At 40.6% G+C, this 12,145-nt stretch overlaps 1 protein-coding gene across 5 annotated transcripts in view; it reads left to right on the top strand.

The window, feature by feature from the left end:
• The window catches only part of LOC144829208 (aromatic-L-amino-acid decarboxylase-like), an 833,710-nt gene that overhangs the window by 192,387 nt on the left and 629,178 nt on the right, over positions 1–12,145 (top strand). For all 5 annotated transcript variants that reach the window (XM_078688114.1, XM_078688115.1, XM_078688113.1 and 2 more), the window contains one exon: positions 4,534–4,653. In XM_078688114.1, the coding sequence (XP_078544240.1) occupies positions 4,534–4,653 (120 nt within the window). The remainder of the gene's footprint in view (positions 1–4,533; positions 4,654–12,145) is intronic.

The following is a 12,145-nucleotide window of genomic DNA, read 5'->3' as shown; positions in this document are numbered from 1 at the left end:
GCTCCACCTCCTTCTCCATAAGCATACATTTAATTGTGGCTATGCATGAACAACTCTCGGATTAAACAGGTTTTACAGGTTCATGTGAACACCAGGGCTATTTGATAAGAGGTTATGGTGAAAAATTGCTCCACCATGAGCTAAGAGAGACCCCGCCTGTAAGAGTGAATTACACGGAAGTCAATATATAACATGCTTACATTTTTGTACCAGAGAATAAATATTATATCATATTTTGTTTTGTTATGTTCTGTTACGTTATTTCATGGGCATTTATATAGTGCTTATCATTTGTATGCCACACAAACATTTTCTGAATGTTAGAATTCTTTGTGTTGTGGGATATTCATCGAGTCAAAGTGGTCTGCTGTCATTTCATTTGGTTGCCTTTCTTATTGTTTAGTGAGCCATAGTAGAACGAGGTCACAGTAGACTACTGCAGTTTTTAATCTCTGACTACATTATTTAGTGGCTCTGCGCACTTAAGTCCCAGAAATTGCTTCATTGCTACAGCCTCCACCAAAGAACAATTCCCACTAGTCCCCACAGTCATCCCTCAAGAGTGTGACCCTTTGACAGATAACTTCACAATTCCCACGAAGACCCAAAGAATCCACAGGGTGGGAAATAGGGTTTCAGGTGTGTTGACCCCACCCTCAATCATCACGATGCACCCAGTAATAGAAAACAGTGGCTCTACACATCAGAGGCCATACGCCACAGACCTGATGCCTCCTTTCGTAAGGGGCCAACTCCATCAGGCTTTTCAGTGCTATGGCTTTAACTTCTAGGCCTCAGCAATGCCCACTGCCGCTTTGGCTCCCAACTCTAGGGAAGCACACAAACCACATTAGGAAAACCATTGGAATTTGTAAGCCTGACTTCTATGGTTGAATTTATAAAAAAGCAATATTTCTGAACAGCGCTACACCCACCCTGTTTCCACTGAACACTACACCAGGAGCCTCCCTCTCTGAGGCAAAGGGGAGAATTTTACAAAAGCAAGCCCCAGCTAAAAGCTATGAGTGATCAAACTGGAAAACCAAAGTGCCTGACCAAGACACCAGGCCTGATTGCCACAGTACCAGCAAATAAAGGGCTGTGAAGGCAGGGGAACACAAATTGCAGCCACAGAAGGACACAGTTCAGTAACAGCATGGAGGAGGGCTGCAACCAGGGCTGGCTTTAGGGGGATGCGACCAGTGACACAGCTTCTGGCGCTGTGCTACGGGGTGCTGTGTTTAGAAATTTCCTATGAGTTTATAAGCATTTGCTGCAGAGGTCCTTGTGTGTCCAGCAGTTTTCATGCATCAATAAAAATATCAAGATAACTCTGGTGATTAATGCTCCTGCTGGAGGGAGATGGAGTTTTAAATTGGCTTATAATTAATAGCAATCTGTTATTCTCTTCAGATTTCTTCCAGGAGGGAACTGCCTACCTTCCTTATAGGCAAAGAGAATAGCAGTATAGCTGACTTTATACTGTTATCCTCAGACCTCGCACCTTTTATTATAGACTCTAAGGATCTAACCAACTCCACAAGTAATCACAACCCTTTGTTAATTAGCTCCAATTATGATCTGCATGGGAACAAAGATACCAATTTTTTTTTCAAAAATCTAAGCTATTCTTCAAACAAGGGAGTACAAATTAAATGGGATAAAGTTAATCCAACTAAATATTTTACTAAACTTATAGTAGCAAATAGAGACAAGATCAATACTTGTTTATGAGCTGATGCCCATCATGGGGAAGTACTGAGTAGCTCTGAGGAGATCTGCCACTCTCTAGTATGCTGATATCCAACAAAACCCCAAAGGCCACCTCTCTTCATAGATGGCTTAATACTCTATGCTCGACTGCACATAGACACATTAGAGCTAGCATAAAAACTTCACTCCCTAACAGAGAGGCCTTTAAAATAGCTAGACACACATATATGCTGATATTAGAGCAGCCCAAGGAAGAATTAAGAGGGGTGATTTAGGAAGATATGAAGTCAGCGACTCAAACTAGGGACCCAAAGGCGTTTTCGGAAATTGTTTATCAACCGTACTTCAATGAGCACAACATGCCAAAGATAGAGTGTCATACCTACTCTTATCAGTGGGTAAACCATTTTCCTACGGTGTTTGACCAAGAGAGTGCTACCCTGACCCAGAATGACCTTACAAATCCTCCTATCTTCAACCCTGTAATGCCTTTAGTGTAAGTAAAACGACTGAAATCATTGACATGTCAAACATTATACTAAAATGAGCGGTAGGCAAACCACCCGACCCGGTGGTGTCCCTATCGATATTTTTAGGCAGAACTCTGCGCTGCGGGCACTGTTAATAACTAATGTTTTCTGTGCTGCAATAAACGGAGATCCGCCAAAGTCATGGGTGGAATCCATAATAGTAGCCATCTTCAAAAAGGGAGATAGGAGCCAGCCAAGTTTCTATCACCATATATAGCTTTCAGGATTACACCACAAAAAAGTAGAGAGGGTTATCCTCTAAAAATTAGAGGACTGGGCAATACAGCTTCCATCCTGGCATTATGATAGTAGAACAATCTTTAAACGTATCCCTATTAATCGAGATAATTGTCAAAGCCAGGAGAGGTTCATAAACAATGGCTTTCATGGACCTCTCCTTTGTCATTGACATGATGAATTGTGGAAAATTGTGGAACTTTATGGAAAAAATGGGAGTTGACAGCTCTCTCGAGGACCTATTTAGACATTTGCACTAGGGGACCTTAGTGAAAGTACATTACGGCCTGGATGGGGAATGTTCTTTTCTGATTAGGTCGGAATCAGAGGATTAGACAAGGATGTATTTTTGTATTTTTGCACCTTTTAATTCCTTTTTTTATAAAAGCTATATATGCTATGCTGCAAAAACGGTCCTGTAACAAAAACGGCCCCCAGGGGCTGAAAACCGGCCCCCACCCTCGCGGCGCACCGGGGGATTGCCCGGGGCCCGCAACGGCCAGTCCGGCCCTGGTCCAGAATGGGTGACAAAAAAGATTGTCGCACCAGGGACTGCATGCACTAAATCCGGCCCTGGCCACAACAAGTAACACGGGCAACAGGAGAGAGCACACAAAAGTGAGCATGGGTTGAGAGACAGCCTGGGAAGTGAATACAAAAAAGAGCAATCCGGCAATAGGAATAGGGAAGAGTAAAACACAAAGCTGTACACAAGAAGAGAGGATGGACATTGGGCAACTGGAGTGGAGACTGATGTCCACTGGATCCCAGGAGAGACCCAATTCCATCCATATTGAAAATGACCATATTGGGAGAGAATAAAAGAACATGCTTCAAACATTGTGAGAAATGTGCAAACTGTGTCGTTTTCTAAAGGTTAGCCCAATATGCACTCTGCCCCAATATGCCCTTTGCCCCAAAACGTAATGTTCCACTGTCAAACCAATTAAATGGTCTTCATAATGGTGTTTCCCACACCAGTGTCAAAAGTGCAATACAGTTTAGTAATGGCGGGCAAATGTGAAATCCAGCCCGGCAATACATGTGGAAATATATACTCCTAGTTTTAATAGGTCACCACAAGCCAGTTCACACTTAGCCGCCCAAAGTCAACATCCTGTATATATAGTGCATCTGCAGGAAACGCGATTCCTAGCTATATATTGACTGTACAATTGTTTGTCAATCAAAGCTCATTTAAATTAAAGGACAATTGTAGAGGTTTTGCTTCTACAGATATTTAACTATGCAGGAGAATGGTCACAGATATTGTATTTATAAAAATGTATTCATATAGGAGGATGTAGTCTTTAAGTGTAAGTAAGTCTGTGCAGGTTGAATATTGGAGTCTTCATCAGCATTGGCTCAGCAAGGCTGCTATGGGCTCCAACTCAAGCTAGGAAATTAGACCCTCTCCTCCTTTGCTGGGTAGTAAAAGATATCCATAATTAGGGAGTATTAGCATCTTCACATTCCTTTCCCTTGGTGCCACTGCACCCGCTGCACTAATAATAGCTGCGCTCTTGTTTGTTAGGCCTCAAAAATATTTAAATCTCGTTGAATGCGTGATCAGAGCACTATTTACCGACATCATTAAGGCATCTCATAATTAAAAAAATTACTGATTATTTTATGGGTTGATATGCTACGAAATGGCTTGAAAAGGAGACTGTAATATATTTAATGTATGTTAGTAATAAGGCGAGATACAACATATTACCAGAAGTACAAGAGAAGACATCAAGTCTGATGCACAAAACAGTTTCGCTCATCTCGATAACATTTGGATCATGGCACTATTCCAATTATATGCAACTGGAGTGGGAAGCTCTGGTGTGATATTAGATACTATTTGTTCATGGAAGGACATTCAAGTTTAAATGATGGAAACTAAAACGATGACTGAATCAAAAGTTAGCTGCTTGAAGCACTTCATTGGTTAAAGAAGGCATGAGTCAGTACAATACAAGCAAAAGGAAAGGTAATATTTGTATTTTTTTAAATTATGATTATTTTTCTTTTTTTTAAAATTATGTTTATTTCCCTTCTGCAGACTGCCAGCCCGGCTTGCACAGAGCTCGAGATAGTCATGTTGGACTGGCTGGCGAAGATGATCCATTTACCCAAAGAGTTTTTAGCTGGGGGTGACGGAGATGGTGGCGGAGTGATTCAGGTAGGTAGAAACAACAAAGAAGAAATATAAAAGAAACCCACAGGTCACTCATTAATGACTTACTCCAAACTAACATGCACCCAAAACAATAAACAGCAATTTTTGGGTAAATATGTTTTAATCAATCAAGTTCAAGTGAAAATTGGTCATGCTGTTTCACTCTTTTTCCTACTTACTCTGCTGGAGTGGAGCATTCAATTGCATGATAAAAGCCAAATCTAGAGTTGTGTCTGTTTGCTTCAATTTAATGTAAAAATGTATAAAAGTAAGTTTGCATCAATTGATGATGAACTACCCATCTGCTTAGGTCAACCTTTCTAGTTGAAAGCATAGATGGCGCGCACACCGTCAAGCAAATTGCATCTGGTTATTATATCCTCTACATCGATTTTCCCTCTTTTGCAGAGTCATGGTAGTCCCCTGAGGCTAAGTAAAACCTCTCCTAGAGCTTAATTAGGCTGTGGGGTTTTAGGTTTAAACCTATAATAACTGATAAAACCCCACTGAAAGAAAAATAGCCCTCACCGGTGAAAACATATAAACACTGAAAAAACACCTGCACAACCACAAACTAAATGCCATTCAAAGAAAGGGAAAAGAAAGTGAAAGAGTAATTTTGTTCTTACTGAAGGGGTCAATAAAATGTAACTTTGTTATACAAGCTAGCAGTAAGAAAGACTAGCTAACATTATTGTGCTTGAGTTTTGTTCTTTAGGGATGCCACTAAAATATTGTTTCTTCTTCCTTTTACTTTTTTCAGATTTATGGCCTTTGGTCTAAAGATGCAGGGTTTAGTTTCACGTTTGAGGTTTAGTTTAATTATTTTATAAATTGTAGAGAATCAGGACATATCAAACTCACATTTGATATTTTGGCTGAATTTGATTCTTTCACTGATAGGTAAAATGGCTAGTTTCATAAAAATCTTTCCTAATATGTGTCATCACATTTGCCCACAGAGAATGGGTAAAAACCCTTAATACATCAGACCATAGTTTCTAGTGGGTCAGTATTGATAGTAGGTGAATTGCCAACACCTCAGGCTTTAAACATTAAATGCAAGGTATAGTGACAAGTATATATATCACCAAGCATCTGGGATAGTGGTGAAAATGTGACACCAGACATTTGGAAAACATGGAACGCAGGGGCATATCACTAAGCCTGGCGAAATGACATTATCGCCGCTTTAACGGCCGTTTTCGGCCGCTAAGTGGCGATAATATCATAGGCCCTATTAGCAGGCTGTCGCTAACTGATGTTAGCGACAGCTTTTAGGCGATAGCGAGCAGTTTGGGGCCCGCTTTGCATGTCAGCGATGTTTATCGCTAATGATATGCAAAGTGGGCGTACCCAACCTGTTAGCGACTGAAAGCAGTCGCTAACGTCGCTATCGCCTATTAGCAAGGCAGGCGTAGCGATGGAAATATTCCCGCTATTGCCAAAAAACAACGTCTGCTCAGACCAGTTCTTAGTCATGTTATCCAATGGGAGGTGGATAACATGGCTAAGAGCATTTTGTTGCTAAGGCGTGAATATCGCTGTATTCTCAGCGATATTCACGCATTTCGCCTGATTTTTATCGCTTTTGAGATAAACCTTGCTAATAGCAAGTTATCTCAGCGATAAAAACCGGTGATGCGCGACAATAAAAATATTGTCGCTAACCCTACTTAGCGATAAATATCGCTATTTGTTGGTAATATGCCCCTCAGACTACCGTCCGATTGCGGTACTGCCTATGGTAACGAAGGTAATTGAAAAATCAATGAACAAGGTGCTCAGTGACTATTTAAATTCTCTTAACTTACTAGACCCGACACAACATGGCTTTCGGGCCTGTCACTCTACCGAATCGGCCTTGATCATTGCATCTGAGGAAATACGGAGGGTTGTCGATGAGGGGGGCAGGGTGGTCCTTATTCTCCTGGACCTATCGGCAGCATTCGACACCGTGAATCACACGGTGTTGGTGCAGCGGCTGAAGGATCTAGGGGTTGAGGATAACACCCCTGCCCTGCTCTCCTCCTTTCTGGAGGATAGGGAACAAAAATTGGTCTGGGATGGACTGGTATCTACGAGCTTTTATTCTCCATGTGGAATTCCGCAGGGATCTGCTCTATCCCCCACACTCTTTAATATTTATGTCACCCCGTTAGCAAGGCTCATCAGAAGGTTCAGCTTTACGTTGGTATCCTATGCGGATGACTCACGGCTTGTTATTTCCATCCGCAAGCAACCTGAGGTCACAGCCGCAAAATTCCATGCTTGCCTATCTGAGATCATTACCTGGATGAACCACAATTTTTTGAAGATCAATACAGATAAAACGGAGGTGATGGAATTTGGAGGGGGACCCCCTGTATGGAATGATTAATGGTGGCCAACTGAGGCTGGGAAGTGTCCAGTTCCAGTCTCTAAGGTTAGGAACGTGGGGGTCATCTTTGATGACAAGCTAAACTTCTCTGCCCAGGTCAATAGCCTGACCTCTTCTTGCTTCTTTCTTTTAAAAACACTAAGAAAGATTTTTCCATTTATCTCACATGAGCTTCAGAAGACAGTAATGGTGAGTCTTTTTTTACCTAAATTAGATTACTGTAATGCCCTCTTTTTGGGCATAGATAAAGCACAGATGGGAAAGCTCCAATCTCTCCAGAATGCAGCAGCAAGGCTGCTCTTGGGCATGCCTAGGGGCTACTCAACATCAGCGGGTATTAAATCAATGCATTGGCTTCCAGTACAGCAGCGTGTGGAGTTTAAGGCCTAGTGTTTGGTTCATAAAGCGCTGTATGGAGATGGTGCAGTCAAGATTTCTAAATTATTTACGCCTTATACCCTCACACGCCTTCTAAGATCGACTAATCTAGGTCTGCTTAAGATGTCTAGGGTCAAGCGGACCAGATGGGGAGGCAGAACACTATCCAATGGGGCAGCCTATCTATTGAATTTTTACCTCTGGACTTGAGATTTCAAGCTAATAGAAAGATGTTCAGGAAGAACCTGAAGACGCTTCTTTTTGTCACTTAAACTGCTGATGAATCAATTTCTGGACTCCTCACACACATCAGCGCCAAGACGCCACGGCAATCGAGCGCTTTATAAACTCGTATCCTATCCTATCCTATCCTCAGTGTCACTTGTTATGCTCTGCAAATAAAGGTTCTTTCCAAGTTGAACAAAGATTGGAGTGATATTGTTGGTATTTGTAGTGATTCAGCTATGTATATAAAAAATTTGTGTGATGACCTGTCAAAATTGATACCCGAGCTGAAGTGATTCCCTGTAGGAGATCCTTGCCACTTGTTAGATGGTATGCTGAAAGCATCTTTACAATCTTCAGAGGTTATGAGGGATGCTATTGACTTTTTAGTCCATTCTGGTGCACTGTTTTCTTATGCCCAGGAAATAAAACGCAAATATTTATAATTTCGTGCTTTATGTGGCATCAAAGAAAGAGTCATCCCAACTGTGCCCCTAAGTTGACGGTTCTCAGCCCAAGGGGCTATGAATGCTGAGAGGGCCTTTTCTCAGAACTTTACATGGGAAGGAAAGCGCGAGCGCACATGACTAAAGACTCACTGAAGAAGTATTGTATGGTGTACTACAATAAGATTAATTTGCAAAAATCTCTTTGGACCTCATAAACACTATATGTACACTGTCTATATACCATGTTCTTTCAGTGCAGAAAGCAAGCAATGATAAAAGCAAAACGTTCCAGAAACACCGGAAAAACAATTTCTGTTTTTTTTAGTGGGGTGAAAATGTGTAACCACTGATAACTGTTTTTTAAGATATTGAAAACACTGACAAAACCCCACCAGAATTTACCAAAAATAGAAACTGAAAACAGGACAGCCTAAGCATAATGAAACATATCTTCATTTCAATTTCTTTTATAACAAAGACTTTGGGACGACGTTGGGTTTGCTACGGTGCACTAGGGATAGTACACTAGAAATCACACTGTTAGACACTCCACCAACTACCGGGGCACCGTCCCACCCCGGGTGAAACTGAGCTAATACGAAAAAAAGAGCTGGGAGTGCAATATTTATGTCAGAAACAATTTAAGTGTTTTAATTTACAAAAAGAAACATAAATCAATCAATGATACAAGATCCTAAATTGCGAAAATACAGTCAAAATTCTTCTTTTTCTTGTTTTTCTGCAGCCGACGCGTTTCGTCCTAGAGGCAGGACGTCATCAGGGCTGCAATAGCAAACACACAATACAGATACATCAGTATATGTATACAATATCACTCAATAACCTTAGTAACCTGTGAAATGAAACAACGCATCTTCAGGTAACATATTAGATCCAATACAGCTCATTGTGCCGAATGATACTGTCCGAAAATTAATTGACATAACAGTTCTACAGATAAACGGGAAAACATTCCTCAAATCATCCAGTTGGTTCCAGCAAGTACATATTTCACAACATATTTGTTGTGCCTATTTTAAACACTTACATATTTAATCTACATCCTGTGATGAAGTGCTAGCAAACTGTTGTACAAGTGTTAAAAAACAATCATTCATAGATAGTGGACCGCTCACCTAATATTGTTGAAAATAAGACTCTTCTTTTATTATGGCTCCTAATTTTAAACCAGTGGTCTAGGCAACAGTTACTTCAAGAGGCCGATTCTTCATATGCACTCTAGTAATATTGTCAGACTAGGGTGAGGCAGAAAAAAAGGAAAGACCAATGAGTTATCCAATCAGTTTCTGAATGTCCACCCAGATAACCTTCACTACTCAGGTTCTCTTTTATCCTGTACTACCTCCATATGCCAAACCATAATAGCATCCATACCTTTTCAAACTCCACGTTTCGTCTTCTCTCTAAATCGATTTAACCATTCTTTAAATCGAGAGTCTCTTAAAAACGATCCACCCGTGGCTTCTCGCACCTACGAGATGTCCAAAACACAATAATGTAATCTAGAATTCTATATTTGTCCTCTTCAATATAAGCCCAGGGTGTTTCCCTATTAACTCACCGCTTTCCAATATAGTGTAGCCAAGCGGGAAAATAACTTCTATGTCTGCAGTCGCAATGTCCGTTTGTTCATAAACTGCTCATTCTAAAAAATATTTTTAACAAAAAAGGAACAGATGCTGTAAACTTGGCATATCTTATATTGGAATTTCTCTCTTGCACTCAACGCTACCTAAGTTTTTCGCTTACCTTCGTAATCTCGCCTCGTGAACCTATGACCACGCCAACCGGGTGCGATAAATCCCGGAAGTGCGGTTGTTCCAATCTCCCTTTGTTAAAAAAGAGTTCAATAACCAATCAGAACTCTCAAAAATTACGCGCGCATTATCATGCCGTTCACCTGTAAGTGAATGTGAGTTTACATTCAGGTCCGCTACCTTTTCGTTGCCGCTTGTCGTTTCCGATCATGCGCATTGCGCTGTTACGAGGTTGGATCGCTACCTCTGTTCATTACCGATAGTTATCCGGTCATGCGCAATAGACTATTCTGCAAGTCAATTTGTTCACCATAGTGTTTCCGGTCCTGCGCATTCGGTGTGCATGAGTTTCCAGTCTGGTCCGCCATGTATAAAAATCTTGATGTATACTAAAAGGAGGTTTTCCCTGGATAATCCTTGTAATCTCTGCATGATGATAACCTCTAATAATGCGCATATGCGCACTCATCTACAATCATGAAAAACCGTCTACACGTACTCGTCTGCAGTAAAAGCTACTAACCCGACACCACCGTACGCCATTGTCCTTTTTGCGCGAGATTACATCTTTTCATCTATACTAACACGTTCGTTTAAAATCTCCAAAACCAATTAGCAAACTCTCATCAGCAGAGAAGTATATATATCCAATGCCTCCGTGTACCAGCACACTCATAACAAAAATACCGTTGCGACCTCTACCTCTTCTTATTATTGCTGTGCTTATGTATTCCCCTTTGAGTCAATAATTTGTGAGTATATCTTCATATAAATGATTATCACACCGGGGCACATTTATGTAATGTTTCCATGTTACCTCGGAAAGCTTATCATCTGGTTGATCTAATAATAGATTATATATGTCTACACTCGAAAGCTTATCATCTGGTTGATCTAATAATAGATTATATATGTCTACACTCGATAAGAAAGTATCCCATAAGAAACCAACAGTTTGCCTGCTCAACATCTCAGGATGTGTACAATAGACACATAAAGTCTACACTTGATGAGGAAGTATCCATGAAGAAAACAATAATCATTGAAGATTTATGCCAAAAAATAGTGTAGTTCAGAATCAATATTTAAGCCATGAGTCATACTACGACATTTGATTATCCAACGTGCTTCTGTTTGACGGATTCGTAGTTCCCAATTCCCCCCCCTTACATGCTGCGGCACCTTTTGTATGCCATGGAATTTAAATCCCAAGTTGGCACCATGTTCCTTTTCCATATGCACGTAGAGTGGGGATCTAGTATCTCGATTCATTATTGCTCGTCTATGCTCCTGCATTCTTATTTTTAAGGGTCTTTTGGTGCTGCCTATATATACTTTGTTGCAGCTACAGATGATGACATAGATTATTCCTACACTGTTGCAATTAATGAAATCATTAATGTGAAATTGCTTGGATCCATTGAATCTGAAAGTTTTTGTTTTATTAATGCCGTGCGAACATATAACACAGGATCCACAGGTGTAAAAGCCTTTAGGCTGGGTGGATAACCAATCTGTCGTTGGCTTCTTTGTTGGACGAATATAATTCGTCGAAACTTTGTCCCTAATGGTCGGGCATTTTTTGAACGTAATTGCGGGTCTATCATCCAGTATCGTGGATAGACCCGGGACACCTTTCAACAGGGTCCAATGTCTACTTAATGCTTGTCTGATTTTTTCTTTTTGCACACAATATGCTGTGACAAAGGAAAGTTTGTGCCTGACTAATTCTCTCTTTTTTGGAAGTAAAGTGGTTGCTCTGTCAATTTTAGACACTTTCTCACTAGCCCTTGCTAGATCTTTTTTGGCATAACCTCTCTTACTTAGTCTCAGTTTCAGTTGATTGAGTTCTTGAGTATAGTCTTCATCCCGACTGCAATTTCTGCGGGTTCCGACCATTTCACCGTAAGGTATTCCCCCAATCACAGATCCTGGGTGAAAACTGTCTGCTCCTGAAGATGCGTTGTTTCATTTCACAGGTTACTAAGGTTATTGAGTGATATTGTATACATATACTGATGTATCTGTATTGTGTGTTTGCTATTGCAGCCCTGATGATGTCCTGCCTCTAGGACGAAACGCGTCGGCTGCAGAAAAACAAGAAAAAGAAGAATTTTGACTGTATTTTCGCAATTTAGGATCTTGTATCATTGATTGATTTATGTTTCTTTTTGTAAATTAAAACACTTAAATTGTTTCTGACATAAATATTGCACTCCCAGCTCTTTTTTTCGTATTAGCTCATTTCAATTTCTACCTACATCCTTAATGTCTGGTTTTAGCAT

This window comes from Lissotriton helveticus, chromosome 4_1, assembly GCF_964261635.1.
Source record: "Lissotriton helveticus chromosome 4_1, aLisHel1.1, whole genome shotgun sequence".
Lineage (NCBI taxonomy): Eukaryota > Metazoa > Chordata > Amphibia > Caudata > Salamandridae > Lissotriton > Lissotriton helveticus.
This window is presented reverse-complemented; position numbering and strand designations above follow the sequence as displayed.